Below are 18,842 nucleotides of genomic sequence, written 5' to 3'. Positions count from 1 at the left end.
TTCACCTTAAATTCTGTCCTCTGCCACAAGCATGACCTCAGGGGTAATGACATGTTCATGAATGAGAGCAGAATTTGGCCATTTACAATAAATGGATATTTTTTCCTTTGACCACATACACACTGAAGTCTCTATGAAAATTTTTAGCCTAAAAGAGAAAAATGGTTCTACTGAGTTTACTAAAAAGCAACATTTTAAGAAAAACATATTAGTGTTTTTATATTCTCCTAACCTCTTTTCATCAGGCAAGCCACAGAAAAGTGAAAGAAATGCTTAGCTCTCCATTAATTAAGCAAGACTTGTTCTGTCTTTTATCCACTTGCTGTACTTTGATACTCTGGTGTAGACACCGTATTTGCCTTCCAGTGCACACTCCTCCCCCCAACTGGTTATTCCAGTTAGAAACCAGGTGCCTTCTATTTCTGTAGTGTGAGGGCCCCCACTGTCCCCTTCACATGTATCTTTCGCCTCTGAATGGTAACCTGCGCAGAACATATTAGGTAAGATGGAAAACGTGGTGCTCCTCAGGCACGTTCCGCGGTCAACGAATGGAACTTTCAGAACCTGTAGGACGGTGGCCTCCCTTCCCCGGAACAGCTGACTCCCCCAGCCACTCACGGTGCCAGTCCCATATTTGAGGAGGCTGTTGGTGAATTCCTTGCTGGCGATGCAAATGGGTGTGACATAACTGTTGAGCTCCAGTGGGGTCTCAAGCTCTAGCAGTGCTATGTCATTGTGGTGCTTGTTTTGGCTGGCGTTATAGGTGGGATGAGGAAAGATATTCACCACTTGGCGATATTGCTCGATACCATCATTGACTTCTGTGTTGTGTTCACCTGGGGAGATAAACATGGTGCTTTTTACAATTACAAGTAACCAGTAAGTGACTAACCACACTGCCAAGGCTAGTCACCATGTAAAGCTGGTACTTTTAGTGTCACGAAAGTGCAGCTAGGAGCTGAAACATCATAGGTTCAGATCCCACACTGGGAATTGGCTCTGCCCCAGGGCTGATGGTACATTGCACTACTAGGAGAAGTGTCGCTCTTAGATGTCCATCTGTCTGGCTGATACAAGGTTCACTCTGCCTGCCACTGTGTTTGTGCTGATGCACTCTATTAACAGATCTGATTGAGGCCCTGATTCTACAAAGCAAGATGTGGGGAAAAACTTGCCAACTGCAGAGCTGAGGGCAAAGTGGGTGATTATCTCCTTAATGAGGATCTGATCCTGCACCATTGGGGTTTGAAAATGACTTAATTGGAAGCAGGATGTCTACCCTGCAAGGGATCAGGGAGCAAACAGCTCATAAGCAGTTTCCTTATGGGAGGGTATGTCTACATTTGCATCCTCTTTTGAGAGAGGAATGCAAATGAAGACATTCGAAATTGCACATGAAGCTGGGATTTAAGTATCCCGTGCTTCATTTGCATATTCACGTTATGGCGCTATTTTGAAATAGCGCTATTTCAAAATCACAGACACTGTTAAGACGTGGTTATTTCGAGAGAGAATCCTTCTCTCAAAATAACTGGTAAACCTCATTGGATGAGGAATAAGGGTTATTTCGAGAGAAGAGTTTTCTCTTGAAATAACCACGTCTTAACAGCGCCTGTTATTTTGAAATAGCACCATAATGTAAATATGCAAATGAAGCATGGGATATTTAAATCCTGGCTTCATTTGCAATTTTGAATGTCTTCATTTGCATCCCTCTCTCAAAAGAGGGTGCAAGTGTAGACATACCTGGACAGAGTCCTGTGCTGCAGGAGCAGGTAATAAGTCATGTCCCATAGGATGCAAGTGTAACCCACTGATGAGTGTGTGCTGTGGTCTGTGCAGGTTCAGGGAGAAGCTGTTGGTGCAGTCCCCAACTCTTTATTTCAAACTGCAGACACTCACACTTTTAGCTCTAGAGTTAACTGATGCAATGACCACCCTCTTAAGGTGACACACACACCACTGACCCTATGACCTGCTGTGGTCTATAACTGAGGGCTATGACAACACAGTTCCTTTGTGGAGTAGCACAGATAACCTGCAATGCACTGACATACACCAGTGGGTAACGCCTACTTAAAGATAGCTGACCATGTTACCTGATGTATCATACCAGAGCCAGTGGTAAAGATCCAATAGAAGTACTGTGTTAAAACCAGCCAACCAGCTGGGGCTAATCCTGGCCTTCAGATTGGAGAACAGGGGTGATAATCAAATTGTTGTAGCATTTGGGCAAACAGAAGTTTGGTGATTCTTAAGAGGCTTTGAAGAGTTGTATGGGGGGAGCATTATCTTTGGATAGTACAGAGTATCCAGAACCAAGACTATTATATGTTAAAACAGGCCATTTATTAGCAAAAAACAAAAACAAAAAACCCAATCCTCCAAAACAATAGCCACGAGCAAATGTTCTGTATCATTGCCAGAAGGATGGTGTCCCCAAAGGGTTTGATGTGGATGTAGCCAGCCCTTCTCAGCTCCTGCAGATCTCCCCCTCCCCCCAACTTCCTACACTTTCCTCTGCTGAGGATAAAATTCAGCTGCAGGCAGTTTGTTGCTTAGGGCTATTGCAGCTGATTTGTTGGCAGGCTATACTGTCCCTTAAAAGATTTTTCTAAACAAAAGGGAGGATTTGTCAAGACTTCAGGTGTTTTGAGGCTGCACAGCACTCAGATTTGTCTGACTGCAGCCAGAGAAGTCCTTTCCTACTCAAAGGAGCATCAGCCTGCCCAAGCAGCTTGCTAACTATCTCTGCAAGGAAACCAAAAGCAGAATTGCTTCCCCTACTGTGACCAGCATCCTCTATCTGCAGGTAACTGTGGTGGGATGGAAGGGGGATCTGGAGACGTGCTGAATAGCTTGTCACACTCAGCCCACTTCTCCTTTTTTTGTGTGGCCCAAAGTGGGTTGGGTGGGTTTAGCCTCTGCCTCACTCAACCTTCTGACAAGGTTTGCTGCAGTCTCTGAAATCTAAGCTGGGCTGTAACTTGTATTCGCAGTGCTTCTGGTTTCAACCGAGTGGTGTCTTCCTGCTGAATGCGCCATGAGGGAGCCTGAAGTCCAACCATCCCTTAGCTTTCTGTGTTCATATTTGTGCTTCTTGGTTGACTTGGGCTAGTGTGGCAGCTTTGCTAACTACACTGCTACTGATATTGAGCCACCTTCAGAGACAGAGAGAGAGTGTCTGTCTGTGTTTCCAGTGTATTAGGATAGAACTGAGGGAGTAGGCAGTTTTTACCTGCCATTACTAAACTGTAAAAATAAGACCTATGGTAGAGACTTTGAGGGATTTCTTTCTTATTGGTATTGATTCAAAAATATTTTTTGGGGGGAGGGGGGAGGGGAGGCTGAATATATGCCCTATGTGAAATTTGTGGGAGCATGTTAATACCTTTGGTTTTGTTTGCTAAATATGTTAAGGAGGGTTGTGATGGGGTGGTTGTGCCACACTGAAATAAAAGGGGTTAAAGCAGCCCTGGGAGAGGGCTGTTCCATGCGCCAATCAGAGGGAGGCTGAAGGCAGCCAATCAGGACCAGGCTAGGCACTGTAAGAAGAGCTGCTGGGTAGAGGGAGTTTAGTCTCTCTCCAGTTCTGGAGGGGAAAGGACTTGCTGCCTTTATCTAGACAGAGCAGTGCTGGGGAAGGGCAGGGGAACTCTGGCCTGACCAGCTCCCAGGCCGAGGCCCTGATGCAGGACTCCAAGAGGGTACTAGGGCTGCTGGACGTGGCCGGGAGGAATTAGGAAGCAGGTCTACCCCTCCCCCTCACTTTGCCAATGAAGAGTGGCTAATTCAGACTGCAGTTTGCCTTGGAGGGAAGGGGCTAGACTAATGGATTGCTGTGGTGAGAGGGCTGCTGAGGTGAATGGTGAGCTTGGGGGTAGTCTCTCCCCAACATGGAGGGACCCCAGTGTGGGCACTGCCAGAGTACAGTACCCAGCAGAAGAGGCACCGCAGTCTGAGAGGTATGTGGCTCCTGGCGTGATGGAGACCAGTAACAGTAGGTGAGGCACCTACTGGAAAGAGCAAACTCCCTGGGAAAACAACAGAAGGTGCTAATGTGGTGAATCCAACCTGTTCCCTGGGTGCTATTTGTTCTGTCAGCAAAGGTAGGCGTTAGGCATGGATGGAGGGGCAAATGCAACATGTGTGCTGTTTGGAATATACTCCGCAGTGATTGCTAAAGCTTGCAAGCCCAGGCATTTTTTCTCTTTACTTGGTGTCCATCAATAAAATCCATTACGATAAAACCCCCGTGTGCTCCAGAACAGTGATCCTGTATCCCACACGGAGGGGTGAAACATTTGGGATGAAGGTACAAATGGATGAACTTGCGACAAAATGCAAATTTGGAAACAGATCTATTTCGAAGCAAAAAAAAAAAAAAGGCCCCTTCTAAAGTGAAACCGAACATTTGTTCTCCTAGTTTAACAGATATGGCGAGCTTTCCTGGAGACAAGATTGGTTGAAAGCAAAGGGTGGAAAATGTGGTGCCAAACCTTATGAGGCAAGGCTGGACCCTGATCCTTCGCAGAATCACTCTGTACTGACACGGAGCTCTGCTGAAATCAGCCACAAGCCTCCACCCATGTGGAATAAGGGGCCAAAAACGCTAAAGTAAGTGGAGGATCAAAACACAGAAAGTGCCTTGAGGCATTCTCCTTCATGGGACACTTCTGTCAAGGGGACTTTGCTCCCGAGTCTCTTAACCCTTTTAGAAAATCCCACTCTTAATTTGGACCAATTCGGTCATAAAGTCACCATTTTAAATATACCCAGATACCCTCAATGTTGAGCACATGGGGGGCTGTGTCTATGCTGGCACCCTTTTCCGTAAAAGAGATGCTAATGAGACACTTCGGAATTCCTACTTTCAAGGGAGGAATAAGGGATCTTCCGGAAAAGGGCTTATTTTCCGCAAGATCCCATCTAGACTGGCGCTTTTCTCCGGCAAAACCCCGAGCCAGAAAAAAGCGGCAGCCATGTTCATGCAAATGCCGCGGGGGATATTTAATTCCCCCACGGAATTTGCAATTCCGAAGTGTCTCATTAGCAAACCTTTTACGGAAAAGGGTGCCAGTGTAGACACAGCCAGGGTGTAAATCCAGTTAGTACTAGCTGCAAATAACAGACTCCGTTTAAATGGGGCACACACCCAAGATAAAAATGAGGGTATGTCTACACTAGCCACCCTAGTTCAAACTAGGGTGGCTAATGTAGTCATTCAAACTTGCAAATGAAGCTCGGGATTAAAATATCCCGGGCTTTATTTGCATGTTCCCGGGCACTGCCATTTTTAAATGCCCGGTAGTTCAAACTCCCTCCCTGCAGCACGGAGTAGGTTGTTCGAACTAAAGCCCTAATTCAGACTACCGTTACTCCTCATTGCAGGAGGAGTAGCGGTAGTTCAAATTAGGGGCTTTAATTCGAACTACCTAGACTATGCCGTGTGTAGCCATGGGCAGGGAGTTCAAACTACCGGGCATTTAAAAATGGCGGCGATATTTTAATCCCAGGCTTCATTTGCAAGTTTGAATGACTACATTAGCCACTCTAGTTCGAACTAGGGTGGCTAGTGTAGACATACCCTTACAGTCTGAAATACACACTTCATAAACAACTTGAGGAAATTGACTTGTCACAGCTGCGAACCATCACTTTTTCACCCATGCCTTAACTATGGGGCCCTGCCTTGAATTATCTTCATGTTTCCCATAGGCAAGCCATACAAGCTGAGTAGTATGTGAAATGGGATAGTGGGGAGAATTAGCATTAGCAAAGATGCAATGAAATGATTTTTGTGGCTGTCTCAGTTTTGGCTTCTTAACTCCTGTCTACACCTTTCAGGGACATTGCTTTATACACATAGTTCCTCGCACAGATGTGCAGTTCTCTACTTCAGTCTGTAACTTCTACTTCCTTCAGATTTTTAGTCTTCTAGGATTCAGTTTTCCACCACTGCAGGAGAATTTGAATTATTGTTCTCTCTTATGGCCGCCACTCCTGGAATTGACTCTCAGATTTGTGTGGTGTTTCGGGTGTACAATTACTTTTAAGCAAACGTAAGGCTGATGGCCATGGAACCTGAAATGCAGTTTTGACTCATGGGAGAGGCACTATTTGGTCAGTGTGTTGGGAGAGGCGCTATTTGGTCAGTGTGTTTAGAGCTGTGCGGCACAATGCCACTGATTTATCCGGGGCTTTGCCTAATATGGTCCTCTCTGATCAGCAAAGCCCTCTAAATCTGCAGGTATCTGCTTTATGTCCATGAATATGGGCATCTGTGCACTGTTTGTATGGATTGGATCTGGATGAAAATTTTGTATCCATGCCAATGGTGTAGCCAGGATGGGACAAGTGGGTGGGTCCTAGGGTCAGGTGGGGGGGCAATGATGGGGCCACCTCTCCCGCCCTCCAGCTGGCCATGGAGAAGGGAGGGAAAGATACACTGGCCAGGGGCTCTACACTGCACTCAGGGCGCTCCTGCTGCAGCGGGGGACAGCCTACATACCTTCTTTGCCTCCAATCTCCCAACGGGCAGCAGGACCAGGGTGCAGGGGCTTGCTCTTCTAGGCCCTCTCCCCTGCATGCTCTCACTGGGGTCAGGACATGGGGGGGCTGTCCCATTCCAGCTGGTGCTCCCAGTGGACACCCAGCCCACTGCTCCCAGCAGAGTTTGGGAGGGGACTTGCCCTGCTCTGGCTCCCCACAGCTGCTGGCGGGGAGAATGGTCAAGGTGCCAGGGCTTGACCCGTCTCTGGTGCTCCAACCTTCTAGCAGGATTGGGGGCTTATAAGCCTCCAATTCCGCTCCCTGGCAGGAATGCTGGGTAAGGGGCACAGGGCTAGTCTCTGACTCCATTCTCCAGGCCCGGCTTGGATCCTAAGTGAGTGGGCCACGGGCCACCCGTAGGTCCACCCCTGATCCATGTTAATCAGGTATTTCACCTTTTGAGCCAGCTTGGTCTTCTGAGAGAAGACTGCTACTTGCCGTCATGTTCTGAGTGAGAGATTTTTGTTTGACCCCCCCCCCCCTCCATGCTCATTCCTTGAAGGGCCTTGTTGTTGGGCCCTGGAGACCGCACTGAAGCCACCTGAGCTCACCTCTGCTAATTTACTCTGGGCCACATTTTTAGTTGGTGTAAACTGGTGTTGCTCTGTTGAAGCCGTTTGACTGTGATGTGGGTAAGCCAGTTGATATTGCCTGAGGACCTGGCTCTGCATCTTTGTTTTCTAGAGCCAGTAGACACTGTTACATTAAAACTCTAGCCGTACTACAGCACGGTTGTCTGGCCTGAAGAGGAGCACCATGATTCTAATATGGTTTGTATGTATGCTAGAGTAGGCTAACATGGTAATGAGGCCATAACACAACTTTTGTTCCCTACCTGCCAAAACACGTTGTTTCCTCAAACATCACAAGCAAATCCTCCTGGAGCATGGATGCCAGTCACACGTCTAGTAGCCCAACTAGGCTTTGGGGAGGAGGGTGAAGTCTTGGGGGAAGCTTTGCCATGATAAACATGTCCATAACTTGGATAGTACCTATTTTATATAGCATGCCTACCTGACTATGCACAAGTGCTTGTGTTCTTCTTTTTGCTTACCTGCCACCACAGTAATCTGTCCGCCAAGCACAAGGCAGTGCGCTGCTGTTACTATCCATTTTTCATTGACAATAGACCCCCCGCAGAATCCTACTCCGTCACTATTCTCCAAATGAACCTATGGAAAGAGAAATCCAAGCCTTGAGTACCACATGAACCAGTAACGAAGAGATATCAAACATCAGGGGTATATTAAGAGAGTGGACATGGTGTGAGGAACAGCAACTGCTAAGTGGTATATGCAAAATCAACACTGTAAAGCAATCACCCACCTTCCGTCAAGCTAGAAGGCAATTTCTGATGATTCCTGAGCTTCCTTCCTCCCCTCTTAAGGTATTCCTCTGCAGGCTGGCTGGTTTGGGCAAACACTGGCCCACGGGCTGGATCTGATCTGCCAGAGTTAGCCCCTGGCAGGCCCCACACCACTGTATTCACCTGTGCCACTGCAGGTACAGGAGATCGCTGCTCCCATTGGCCACAGATCACCATTCCAGGCCAATGGGAGCTGTGATGCCCATACTTGCAGCAGTGCAGGAAAATATAGTGGCAACGGCCTACCAGGAGCTAATCCTGGTGGACTGCCACCATTTTATTGCCTAGCCCTGGACTAAGCCCTGCCAACAGGAAACCAGTCTGATGCCACGTGACGTTCTAACTCCCCATCCTTCACAGGCGTTCCAGATAGACTCCTGAATGTTATAATGGACAGCTCCTAGTTTTTTATAACTGTTTACATAGCAGTCAGCGGGTGGAGCTTTATTTGCTTTTTCCTGGTCAGATGTTAAAATATTTCTGTTTCCTGACATCCCTGTTGGTGGGATGGAGATGGCTGTGATGTCATGATATCTGTTTGTCACTTGAGGTGAGGAAAAAGCAGATGGAGTAGGTGGGACTCCTATAAATATATATAGGACCAGTTTCTCTGTTTATGTCAATTATCGTAGTGCCTTTGAAGCCAGTGGAAGTACACTGACTGACATCCACCGAGGATTTGGCCCAATCTGTGTTCTCTAATAGGTGTTACATGGTAACGGAGGGTGGGTAAAGAACATAATTATTTATATGATGCCATATTTGTGCCTGGCACTCGCCAGGTAAAATGCTGCCCCGACCCATATCTAAGATCTTATCTTGCAAGTGTTGGGGTCTTGCTCATGTCAGAGGGTTTCTGAATGGATGCAGGGATCTGTCCACATGGACCAAATTGGATGAGAACCTTAAATTGTAAATTCTGGTTCACCATGTGACAGTCTCATGGAAAACAAGTCTACTGCTGCCAACTTTCCTGACTGGATGCCATTGCCACAAATAGCATCTGGTCTGTCTGGTTGGGAAAGCTGGCAATCCTAAATGCAACCCACAATTTAGTCTTAAGCATTAAATCATGGCTCTCTCCCTTCTCCACTGTGAAGTTGTGCCCCAAAATGTCAACATATTTCCATAAGTTGGCTTAATTGAAGAAGTCTTTCCCTTCGGCTGCATTCAGTGAAATGCTTGGAGTGCTCTTGTATTACTTTGCCAGCAGCCAAATCTGGTTGGATTGTCCCATTTGGATAAAGATGCCATCACCCTGTCACCTAGCAAGTTACCAGAACTGGGCAAAATATGTTGCTACAGCACAGCTAATGTGTACTAAATGAGAGAGCAATCAGATCTATCAGGGGACAAAGAGGAACATGATGTCTGGTACCTGCCAAGGAACTTCACCCTTCTTGCTTTCCACTCCACCAACAACACGTGTAACTGTCTTAATGATGGGGGTGATTTTAGTGATATTGTCTGGTGCTTCATCTGGATCACTGGTAGAATTCGAATACCACCCAGCAAAGGTGTTCATGGCTCGGGTGAACTTGCTTTTGGCTTCTGGAGCTGTAATCCTCCCACATGGAAATGGCACTGTGAGAAGAAAGTACAGATTCATTAGGTAGCCCTGCAGTTGGCCACATGTCATATTAAGTGGTGTTGTTAATGAAGTGGCAACACTGATAAATGTTTTGCACACCTCATGGGCAGGATGATAATGGTGACCCATTGAAGTGGGCTGATTGAAGTGGTAATGTTCATGTTTTGAATGAATTTATGGGGATGTAAGGAGCTCTCAGAGTTCGTTGTGTTTGTTTGACTACCTCAGAAGCTCAACAATTGGAGCTCCGAGTGATATACACTTGATAGGCAAGTACAAAGCTTTACCCGGTATTAGAAATCAGTTCTGAGGACTAAAAAAAGGGGGGGGGGGAACCTGTGTGTGCGCGTGCATGCATGCAGGTGAGGAGGTGACTAACTCAGGCTCTCTACAGCATGATGCTTTGGCATATGCCTAACCTTACGTATCAGAATAGTTCAATGGACACCTGTGGAACTACTCACAATTTAGCAAGTGCTGATGTATCTGACTCAGTAGGAGCCTCTGGCTGTGTCTGGACTACATGCCTCTGTCGTCAGAGGCATGTAGATTAGACACATAGGCAAAGGCAAATGAAGCCGCGATTTAAATGATCGCAGCTTCATTTAAATTTACATGGCTGCCGCGCTGACCCGACAAACAGCTTATCAGCTGTTTGTCCACTCAGCGCGCTAGTCTGGACGCTCCCCTGCCGACATCAAAACCCTTTGTCGGCAGCCCCGTTATTCCTCGTGGGATGAGGTTTACCGGGGCTGCCGACAAAGGTCTTTGATGTCGACAGGGGAGCGTCCAGACTAGCGCGCTGAGCCGACAAACAGCTGATCAGCTGTTTGTCGGCTCAACGCGGCAGCCATGTAAATTTAAATGAAGCCGCAATCATTTAAATCGCGGCTTCATTTGCCTTTGCCAAAACAACAAATCTACATGGCTCCGTCGATGGAGTCATGTAGTTTAGACGTACCCTCATATGGCACAACTCTGCTGTCATATACAGCCTCGGTCCCCACCATCTAATCAGTCATTTTATTAAAAGACTTTTAGGCGTTCGGGGTTGTGTTGCATGGTCAGGGATGTCATGTTCCCCTGCTTGAAAAACTAGGAAGACTATAAACGTGGGCAGATGCCGTGTGTCAGACAATACCTTCACTTGCACTGGTTGCCAATCAGAAATAGAAGATACAGAAAACTAGACTGGGAAATCTTCCTCTCAAAGGGATAAAAGACTTTGTTCGCTACCCTTAGTTGTGCCCATTGGGGCCTGACAACAAATCAGGCCCCAGCTGTCCCTGCACCCTGGGAATGCTTTGTTTTAAAGGAGCTGCTGTAGGTTGGGTGCGAGTGGGTATATCACAAGGACCAGCCCCTACCCAACCTTTTTTCATGTAATTCCCCATCTGCTATGAAGTTTCCCCATAAACCCTGCAAACACAAAGCCAACAGATATTTCAGATTATGCCACCAACCATGGTGGTGGCTACATGGAACCATGCTTCGTGCAGATCACGGCTCTGTATCCTCTGTGTCTCATTGGTTCTGCCATATCCCCCTTCCAGCCCTATTTCTGAAGCTGTCTGCTTTTACTCTTTCCCTTGCTTACTAGTTCACCAGCCTGTGTCTTGACTCCCAGCAATGGCTGCTGCCAAAGATGGTGAGAGATCTCCAATAGGAGGGGAAGTGCTCAGGGACCATCTCTCTGGAGATGATCTCCATACTCAGAGTAAATTTGAGAGTCTTAGTAGAAAAGGGGAAGAGAGAAAAATTGTGCTCTGTAATTCCAGATCCCTTCAAACCAGCTGATGTTGGACTCTTGATTGGTGCCTGGTTCTGCTCAGTAGGGGTATGTCTACACTACCACCCTAGTTCGAACTAGGGTGGTTAATGTAGGCAATCGAAGTTGCAAATGAAGCCCGGGATTTAAATATCCCGGGCTTCATTTGCATCTTGACGGGCGCCGCCATTTTTAAAGCCCTGGTAGTTCGGACTCTGTGTCCGTGGCTACACGCGGCACGGAGTAGGTAGTTCGAATTAGAGCGAGTTGTAACGGTAGTTCGAATTAGCCTAATTCGAACTACCTACTCCGTGCCGCGTGTAGCCGCGGGCATGGAGTCCGAACTACCGGGGCTTTAAAAATGGCGGCGCCCGGCAAGATGCAAATGAAGCCCGGTATATTTAAATCCCGGGCTTCATTTGCAACTTCGATTGCCTACATTAACCACCCTAGTTCGAACTAGGGTGGTAGTGTAGACATACCCTAGAGTACTAATATAAACATGACACTCCTTACCAAACAAATCTGCTTTGTTGTCAGCCAAATCTAGTTACATTAGTGACAAAGGTAACTGCTTATTACTTCTTGTTCCTGTTTGCACTTCACTGTTCCTGTCTTCCACTCTACCAGACAACTCTCGGAATTACAAACTGCAGGTTCTATTTCATCTTGCGCGGCAAAGTCAGAGTTCTTTTAGCAAAGTTCCTACCAGTTATATCTGTGCAAATCTGCTTGAAAACAATAGGGTTACAGGGAAAGGGCTAATTTTTGTTCTGCATAAACCTCAATCACTCATAGTGGTACACAAGAAGGAAACTTAATATGATAGTTGTACATGTGCCCAAGAGACATTCAAGTTTCAAAAACTCAAACACTTAAAAGTATCAAGGAATTTTGGAAAGTCTACTATGGGTTGCTTGGAACGTCAAAATTAGAAACCAAGAAAATCAACTTTCCCATTGCAGTAAAAGAGAAAGCAATACTCCACTGCTCTTGCTTATTATAACTGATACTTCTATAGCAACTAACTACAGTATTGTGCAATTTAAATACTGTGCGTTTCTGAACTAGAAAAGCATGGAAATTATATGTGTATACGTAAATATTTTACAACAGATGAAGGTGAGAAGACTACTAAAAAGCTGTGGATAGACTAGTAAGTGCATTTTGGAGTTATTAAAAACAAGTTGTCTTGTCTAATGACTTTAAATGCAAATAGTTAACTGGTCTTTTCCATAGGCATGTCTAAGCTACTTTCTATCTTTTATTGGCCAACTTTCTGTTGGTGAAAGAGATGAGCTTTTGATCTACACAGAGGTGTTCTTCACCCGAGTTGTGTTTCTAGTATTCTATGCCCAACATGGCTACAGCCCCACTGAAAATAGAGTTAACCGGGGCGGGCAAAAGGGCCTCTGTGGGCTGGATTTGATCCGGTCCACAGAGGCCTTGCCGCTACCCCACCCCCAGGCCAATTAGGGCCTCAGGGTGATGGAAGCACATGAAGATTCCTCCGCCCTACCGCCGCCCTGCAAGGAACATGCAGCACTTTGAATTGCTGCGCACTCCTAGCAGGGTGGAGGAAACTTCGTGTGCTCCTCCGCCCCCAATCTCTGATTGGCCTTAGGGCGTGGGAGCATGCGAAGACTCCTCCTGCCCTACGAGGAGTGCGCAGCACTTCAAAGTGCCACACGCTCCTCGCAGGGTGGGGGTAGGGCGGAGGAAACTTCATGTGCTTCCACCACCCCCAGACCAATCAGGACTTGGGGGTGGGGGAGCGCTTGAAGTCTCCTCCCACCCTGTCAGGAGCGTGCAGCACTTCGAAGATCTATGTGCTCCTGGCAAGGCGAAGGAAACTTCATGCACTTCCCCTGCCCCCAGACTCTAATTGGCCTGGGTGTAGGAGAACATGTAAAACCTCTTCCCATCCTGCCAGGGTCACGGGTGCTTAGTGGGAGGGGGGGCAAAGAGTCTTCCCCACCCCCAGACCAATCATGGTCTGGGGATGGGGAAGCCCAGAAGTATCTTGGGCCCGCCTCTTCCATTTTAGGCCCTGCCCCTTCCGGGGTGGCCTGGGCCCACTTCAAAATTTTTTTATGTGGCCCCCAGCCAAAAATTATTGCCCATCTCTGTAGTTAACTGTTCTTTTCAATGACTTCTTAGTTCTCACTTACATTACTGGGCTATGCATATAAAATAGCAAACTTGTGACATGATTTTTTTTAAAGTAAAGCTTCTAAAGTTGCAACCATGAAAATCCATTTTTCCCCTTTCTAAAGATTTTTAACCTCATTAACAACAAATTTAGATTCCATATTTTAGTATCTACTGTATGTCTTGTTCTAACTAAAGAGGGGTGTAATAGAAATAGCACCCAAAAGCAGTACTAGCTTGGCATGTCTCTAATGACAGCTTCTCAAAGAACTTGGAGGACAATTCCCAATGGTGTTCAAAGATGGGATCATCTATAGGATGGCAACCCACTCTGACTGGATGTAGACTTTCTCCATTCTGTATACTGTGATCTAAAAGCCCCCAGCCTCCCAAATGTGAAGAATGTGTGTGATTAACAGTGTAATAGCTCTGACTTGCAAGAACTCACATGGCATGCATGCTAGATAGCCTGTGGACATGAGAGCAGTTGGACACATGGCTTCTCCCTCGAAAGTTGGGGAGCTCCACAGACAATGTTGTAAGGGGGTCATACTGACACACAGACAGAGGAAAAGTAGACGTGATGTGTAGATATGGCCATGGCCACCTGAAATAAGCAGTGGTCCCCATGCCTACTCTTAAGCATCCCATTCCTGCTCTGTAGAGTGCTGGCCTTAGGAAAAATAGGAAAATGGGTTTATGCTACCAACATGTGGCCCTTATCCACAACAAAATATCCACAGCCATTGCTAAACTGCCATGCTACACATTTCATAACATGTTTATGAAGCAAGAGACTGAGATTTCAAAAAAAAACCCTAAAGATTTTAGATGTATGCCTTCATTTCAATGTCATTTGTGCGTCTAAACACTCTAGGAAGCGTTAGAAATCTCAGTGCAAATCTTTAGACCATTGTAGAACTTGACCTGCAGGGTCACAGGATTTTCCATCTGCGTTCAGTTTATAGCCAGGTGCACAGGAGCAAACAACTTTGTGGGATGGGTCGTTTCTGCAAAAATGCTTGCACCCTCCGTTCTTCGTAGCACAGGTTGAATCTGGAAGAAATTAAACCAAAACCCATAAAATACTTGAAAAGTGCAACCCATGCACAGCTGGAAAGAGACACAGATTAAGAAGCACATCACTGAGTTGTTTACTTTGGGAGCAGTCTAGGAGTTAGGGGAGGTTAACACTTAAGATTAGGCCTTTAGATTCCAGCATGTAAGCAATCCCAACCGTTGCATGGTAGAAGCAAATTGGCACCCTCCCTTCCAATGAAACCACTGATCAGGATGTGCTACAGTGAGAAATTTGTGCCTGGTGTGTGTTAAAGGAGCTGGAGCTATAAAACCCATTTAATCTGAAAGTGTGACTAAACCCCTTTATCAGCCTTGAACATCTGAATGAGCATGTCTAACCCATGCACTTGTCTAATGAAGACATGGACAGCATATATGAGACCAAAAGGTTAAAGCAGGGCCACACCATTATTTTTTTGCCAAGGTGCAAATTTCTTGGTCAAGGTCTGGACTTCAGAGAAAGCAATACAAAAAAATAACAAGTGAAGATTTGGGGGTCAGATCAAAAGCTTCTGGTGGTCCAGATTTGGCCTATCGACTGTCCCATGTTAAAGCCATTTTCCCAAAATGGCAAACGTCTGAGCTGGAACTGGATGAAACTGGTGGGATTATTGTGGAAAGTCATGGTGGAATGGTAGGTCCCTTGATCTCTTTCTGCTGGAAAGCTCTTTGGCTTTGTTGTCATTGCTCTTCCACTGAACACCTATTGAGGCCTGCCCGGCTTGCTCTGGTAGGACCCAGTCTCCTAGCAAGCTCTCAGGAAGACAGTCATTTCAGTGATCTGCTTGGCAGTATGGAGAGGGAGCAGAGTTCACTAGGGCAGCTACCTTGTATGCTACAAAGCACCAGTTCTGGAACCAATGACGTCAGTGAGGTTAAGGCCACTCAGCATTTTGGAGTTCTCTGGAACTTGGCAGTGCCACTTGGAAGTGTTTGGACAAATATTTGGCTACCGGTTGCATAGATTCCCCACCACGCTCCCTTCTCCCCCTCTCTCTTCAGTCTGGAGTCAGGACACAGAGTGCTGTGCAAGCCCTGGGCTAGAACTCTGACTCTTGCTTACAGTTCTGGGTTCACTCCAATTTGACGTCAATCAGGTTTTGATTCATTAACCAAATAAAAGCACTATTGGTTTTCCACAACACAAACCGTGAATCCTCCCGGATCCACACAAATCGCTCACCAGCCCGAGCCCAGCTGTTGATGAAACTGAGTTTGGAGCTTGTAATGGAGTCTTATGTAATCCTGATGCCTCTGTGTTGTTCCTTGGCAGTGGGACCACTCTGTGGCATAAGCCTCTACTGTCTAAGCAAGAAGACCCTGTGTCCAACTTCACTCCCTGTCCCTGACACTGCAGCAAGGGATGTCGGTATTACGGGTGGTGGCCTGGAGAGAAAATAAAACTGGGAAGCGTTTGGAGCATGAGATGCTCTTCCCCAGCTGGGGAGAGGGATGGGAGGAGGGTGGGGGGGAGGGAGGAGTATGGAGTATGGCAGGGCATGATAACTTACGGTGATCTATTTCCCCTCTAGTAGCAGCTTGGTAAGTGCAGATGGATGAGTCTGCTACATGGGTCTCTAATGGCTTATCTTCATCACACAGTGGATCAAATCTGCAGTGTCATGTGTATCTTAGATCGATGGGGGGAGGGTGTAATGTAGACGGGGGGGGGGGTGTCCAATAGACTCACTGGGCCCTAGGGCAAAGTGGGGGTGGCTGGGTCCATGCTCCTGGAAGGGGGGGGGGCATCAGGCAGAAAGGGTGGGCTAGGGGCAGCCAGCCCTCAGTGCTGCCCAAAGCATGCTACATAGGGCCCCCTGACATCCCGGAGAGATGCTCGGAGCATGTCACGTGGCACTCCAGAGGCAATTTAAAGAACCCGGGGCTCCAGCAACCACTGCTCCTGTGGTAGTGGCACTGATGTCTGGGAGCCTCAAGCCCTTTGAATCATTGGGCCCTGGAGCAGCTACCCTCTTTGTTCCCCCCTCAGCGGGCCAGAGTGTAGACAAGGCCTAAGAATTGAGTCTTTTACCTCAGGTAGTAGAGGCTGATGCATAAGACCCAGAAGTGCCAGATTTGATTCCCCATTGCCCATGACCAACACTCAGTTTGTTGTGAACCTTTCTGAGGCATGCTCCCCTTCGCTTTCCCATCTTTCAAGAATCTCATCTTCCAGGTGTCAGAAGTGAATAAATAGTCAACAGGTCGGTTTTAATTCTCAGCAAGTTTTCAAATCACTTCATGGTAGATTAACTCCACTCCCCCTCCTCCAGGCCACATCCGTCCCTATCATCATGCTTACCTGATTGTTTACTATTTTTAGAGTCACTCCTGGGGCCTCATTTCTATTGCTATTTTAGTCCCAGCCTCCCCTCCACAAGATGGACGTGGCTCGAGACTCTTTGATGCCAATTTGAAACACCCTTCTGGATCTGCACCTCGTCCCTGCTGGAGCGAAAACCCAAGTGAACAGAGAATCTCTTTGTCGTGCTCATTCATTAGGCTGGCTATCCTCAATCCAAGGATGGGCAGGCACAACGAGATGGTGACCCTGTTTCCTTTAAACCCGAAGTGTCTCTATTTTCATGAACGCCTGAGTGCACGAAAGTGTAGGGTTTTAAACAAATCTCAGTGCTATAGCTCTTGTTCTGCTGCCTTGATGTCAATGGGAAAACTCCAGTTTTTTCTGTGAACTTTGGTGCCTCTCTTCCTCTCCAGAAGTTGTGAGAGAGAAGGGGTGAAATCCTGGCCCCATTGAAATTAATGGGAAAAAGAAATCTTGTATCATCTTCATTAGGCTCAGGATTTATCCTATGGAGTTAAATATCCCTGACTAATACAATCTCTATGGGAAGGGTTTGTCCGAATCTAAAGGTGATGTAAATATTTGTATTGGCAGGCATGACATTACCGAACAGCTCTGAATCTGATTCTCACTTGTGGTGACTGCCACCCTAGCTAACACCAGGGAACACAACAGCAGGAGGTGAGACTTGTTTTAGCAGGAGCTAAATTACTAAGACTCACTAGATTGGGCCCAGAAGGAGAGACCTGGAATACATTTACAAAAGAGTTACATCTGTGTGTCGCATGGTCATTGACCGCACTTATACAACACCACCCAAGAAGAATGGAAGTTATTCACACCCATTTTTCCCCGGTGCATGTGGCTATGTATGGTATTGGGCAGAGAGAACATGGCCCATTGGCACATACCTAGCTCACAGTTCCTCCCTTCGTATCCGGCCAGGCACCAGCACACGTAGGAGCCAATATCATCTGCGCAACGGGCTCCATTTTTACATGGATTTGGATTACACTGGTCTCCATCTTGGAAATGAAAACAAGTTTGGTTAGTTAGCAAGCAAGAGCATTTATCACTTTTGAAGCTCAGAGGTATACTTCTCCCCCTGCCCAGGGCTCAGGATATCGAATGTTAAATTAAGCTTGGACCGGAAAACTACCTTTTTAAGTGAAACGTTAGTGTTTGGAAAATAATTGCATGACACGCTGACACAGCGGCAACCCTGAGGTGACCTCTGCAGATGTGTTATGGGCACAGACCTGATTATGGTGTCAAAACCTGATCTCACTTCAGTCTTTTGGTGTGTTAATTCCTCTGACTTCAGTTGTGCGCTGCTCAATTCTCACTAGTGTCAGATCAGAGCATGGACCTATGTCTATTTAGTGAGCAGGAGTTAGCAGGTAGATTTCCTTCAGAACTTGCAGACCCAGCTGTCTCACTCCTCATCCTTCGTTGGAGGAGAGTGTGACATGGCCACCTGGTTTTCAGCGTTTCCCATAGGACCCTGATTTTTCAGGTCTCAAGCTTTTCTCCACAGCTGTGAGGGCTAGAAACAGACCTCTTAAAACAATGGCAGCTGAGAGTCACTGAAATTCCTGTGAGGAAAAACATCAATGATCAGAAAATTTGTTTTAGAAAAACTTGGCAATTGGGTTAGCAATGTTGAAATGCTTAAAATAGCAAAGTCAAAAAGGGGAAGAGTGGATTGATGCTTTCAGGTGACACCAGCAAATTCAGCTGTTAATGCTTGATCCTCTTTCTCCTACACCCCCTCATTTCAATGGAAATAGGAGGTAAAATGTAACACATTACAGAATGTCCAGCCTGCAGGCTGAACAGGTTTTAGTGCCACCCGACGGCTTGTGCAGCCACTTACCAGCTTGCACTAGGGAATAAAAACTCTACTACGTTACTGAAGTAAAGTTTTGCGCCCACTTATCCTTTCCTCCTGTGCAGACACACAGCACAGGGCAGCAGAGAATTTTGATGCAAGCCTGGGAGACTCTCCCCAAAGGTTGCTCGTGTGGAG

General features: G+C 46.7%; 1 protein-coding gene across 1 annotated transcript in view; it reads right to left on the bottom strand.

Moving 5' to 3' along the window:
- Positions 1-288: 288 nt before the first annotated feature.
- The window catches only part of F9 (coagulation factor IX), a 29,490-nt gene continuing 10,936 nt past the window's right edge, over positions 289-18,842 (bottom strand). The window contains exons 4-8 of the mRNA XM_006115451.4: positions 17,725-17,838; positions 14,356-14,484; positions 9,297-9,502; positions 7,607-7,724; positions 289-836 (exon numbers count right to left, since the gene is read on the bottom strand). Coding sequence (XP_006115513.2) covers positions 289-836; positions 7,607-7,724; positions 9,297-9,502; positions 14,356-14,484; positions 17,725-17,838 — 1,115 coding nt within the window. The remainder of the gene's footprint in view (positions 837-7,606; positions 7,725-9,296; positions 9,503-14,355; positions 14,485-17,724; positions 17,839-18,842) is intronic.

The sequence above is a fragment of the Pelodiscus sinensis genome, chromosome 13 (assembly GCF_049634645.1).
Source record: "Pelodiscus sinensis isolate JC-2024 chromosome 13, ASM4963464v1, whole genome shotgun sequence".
Lineage (NCBI taxonomy): Eukaryota > Metazoa > Chordata > Testudines > Trionychidae > Pelodiscus > Pelodiscus sinensis.
The sequence above is the reverse complement of the archived record's forward strand: the minus strand, read 5'-3'. Positions and strand labels throughout refer to the sequence as shown.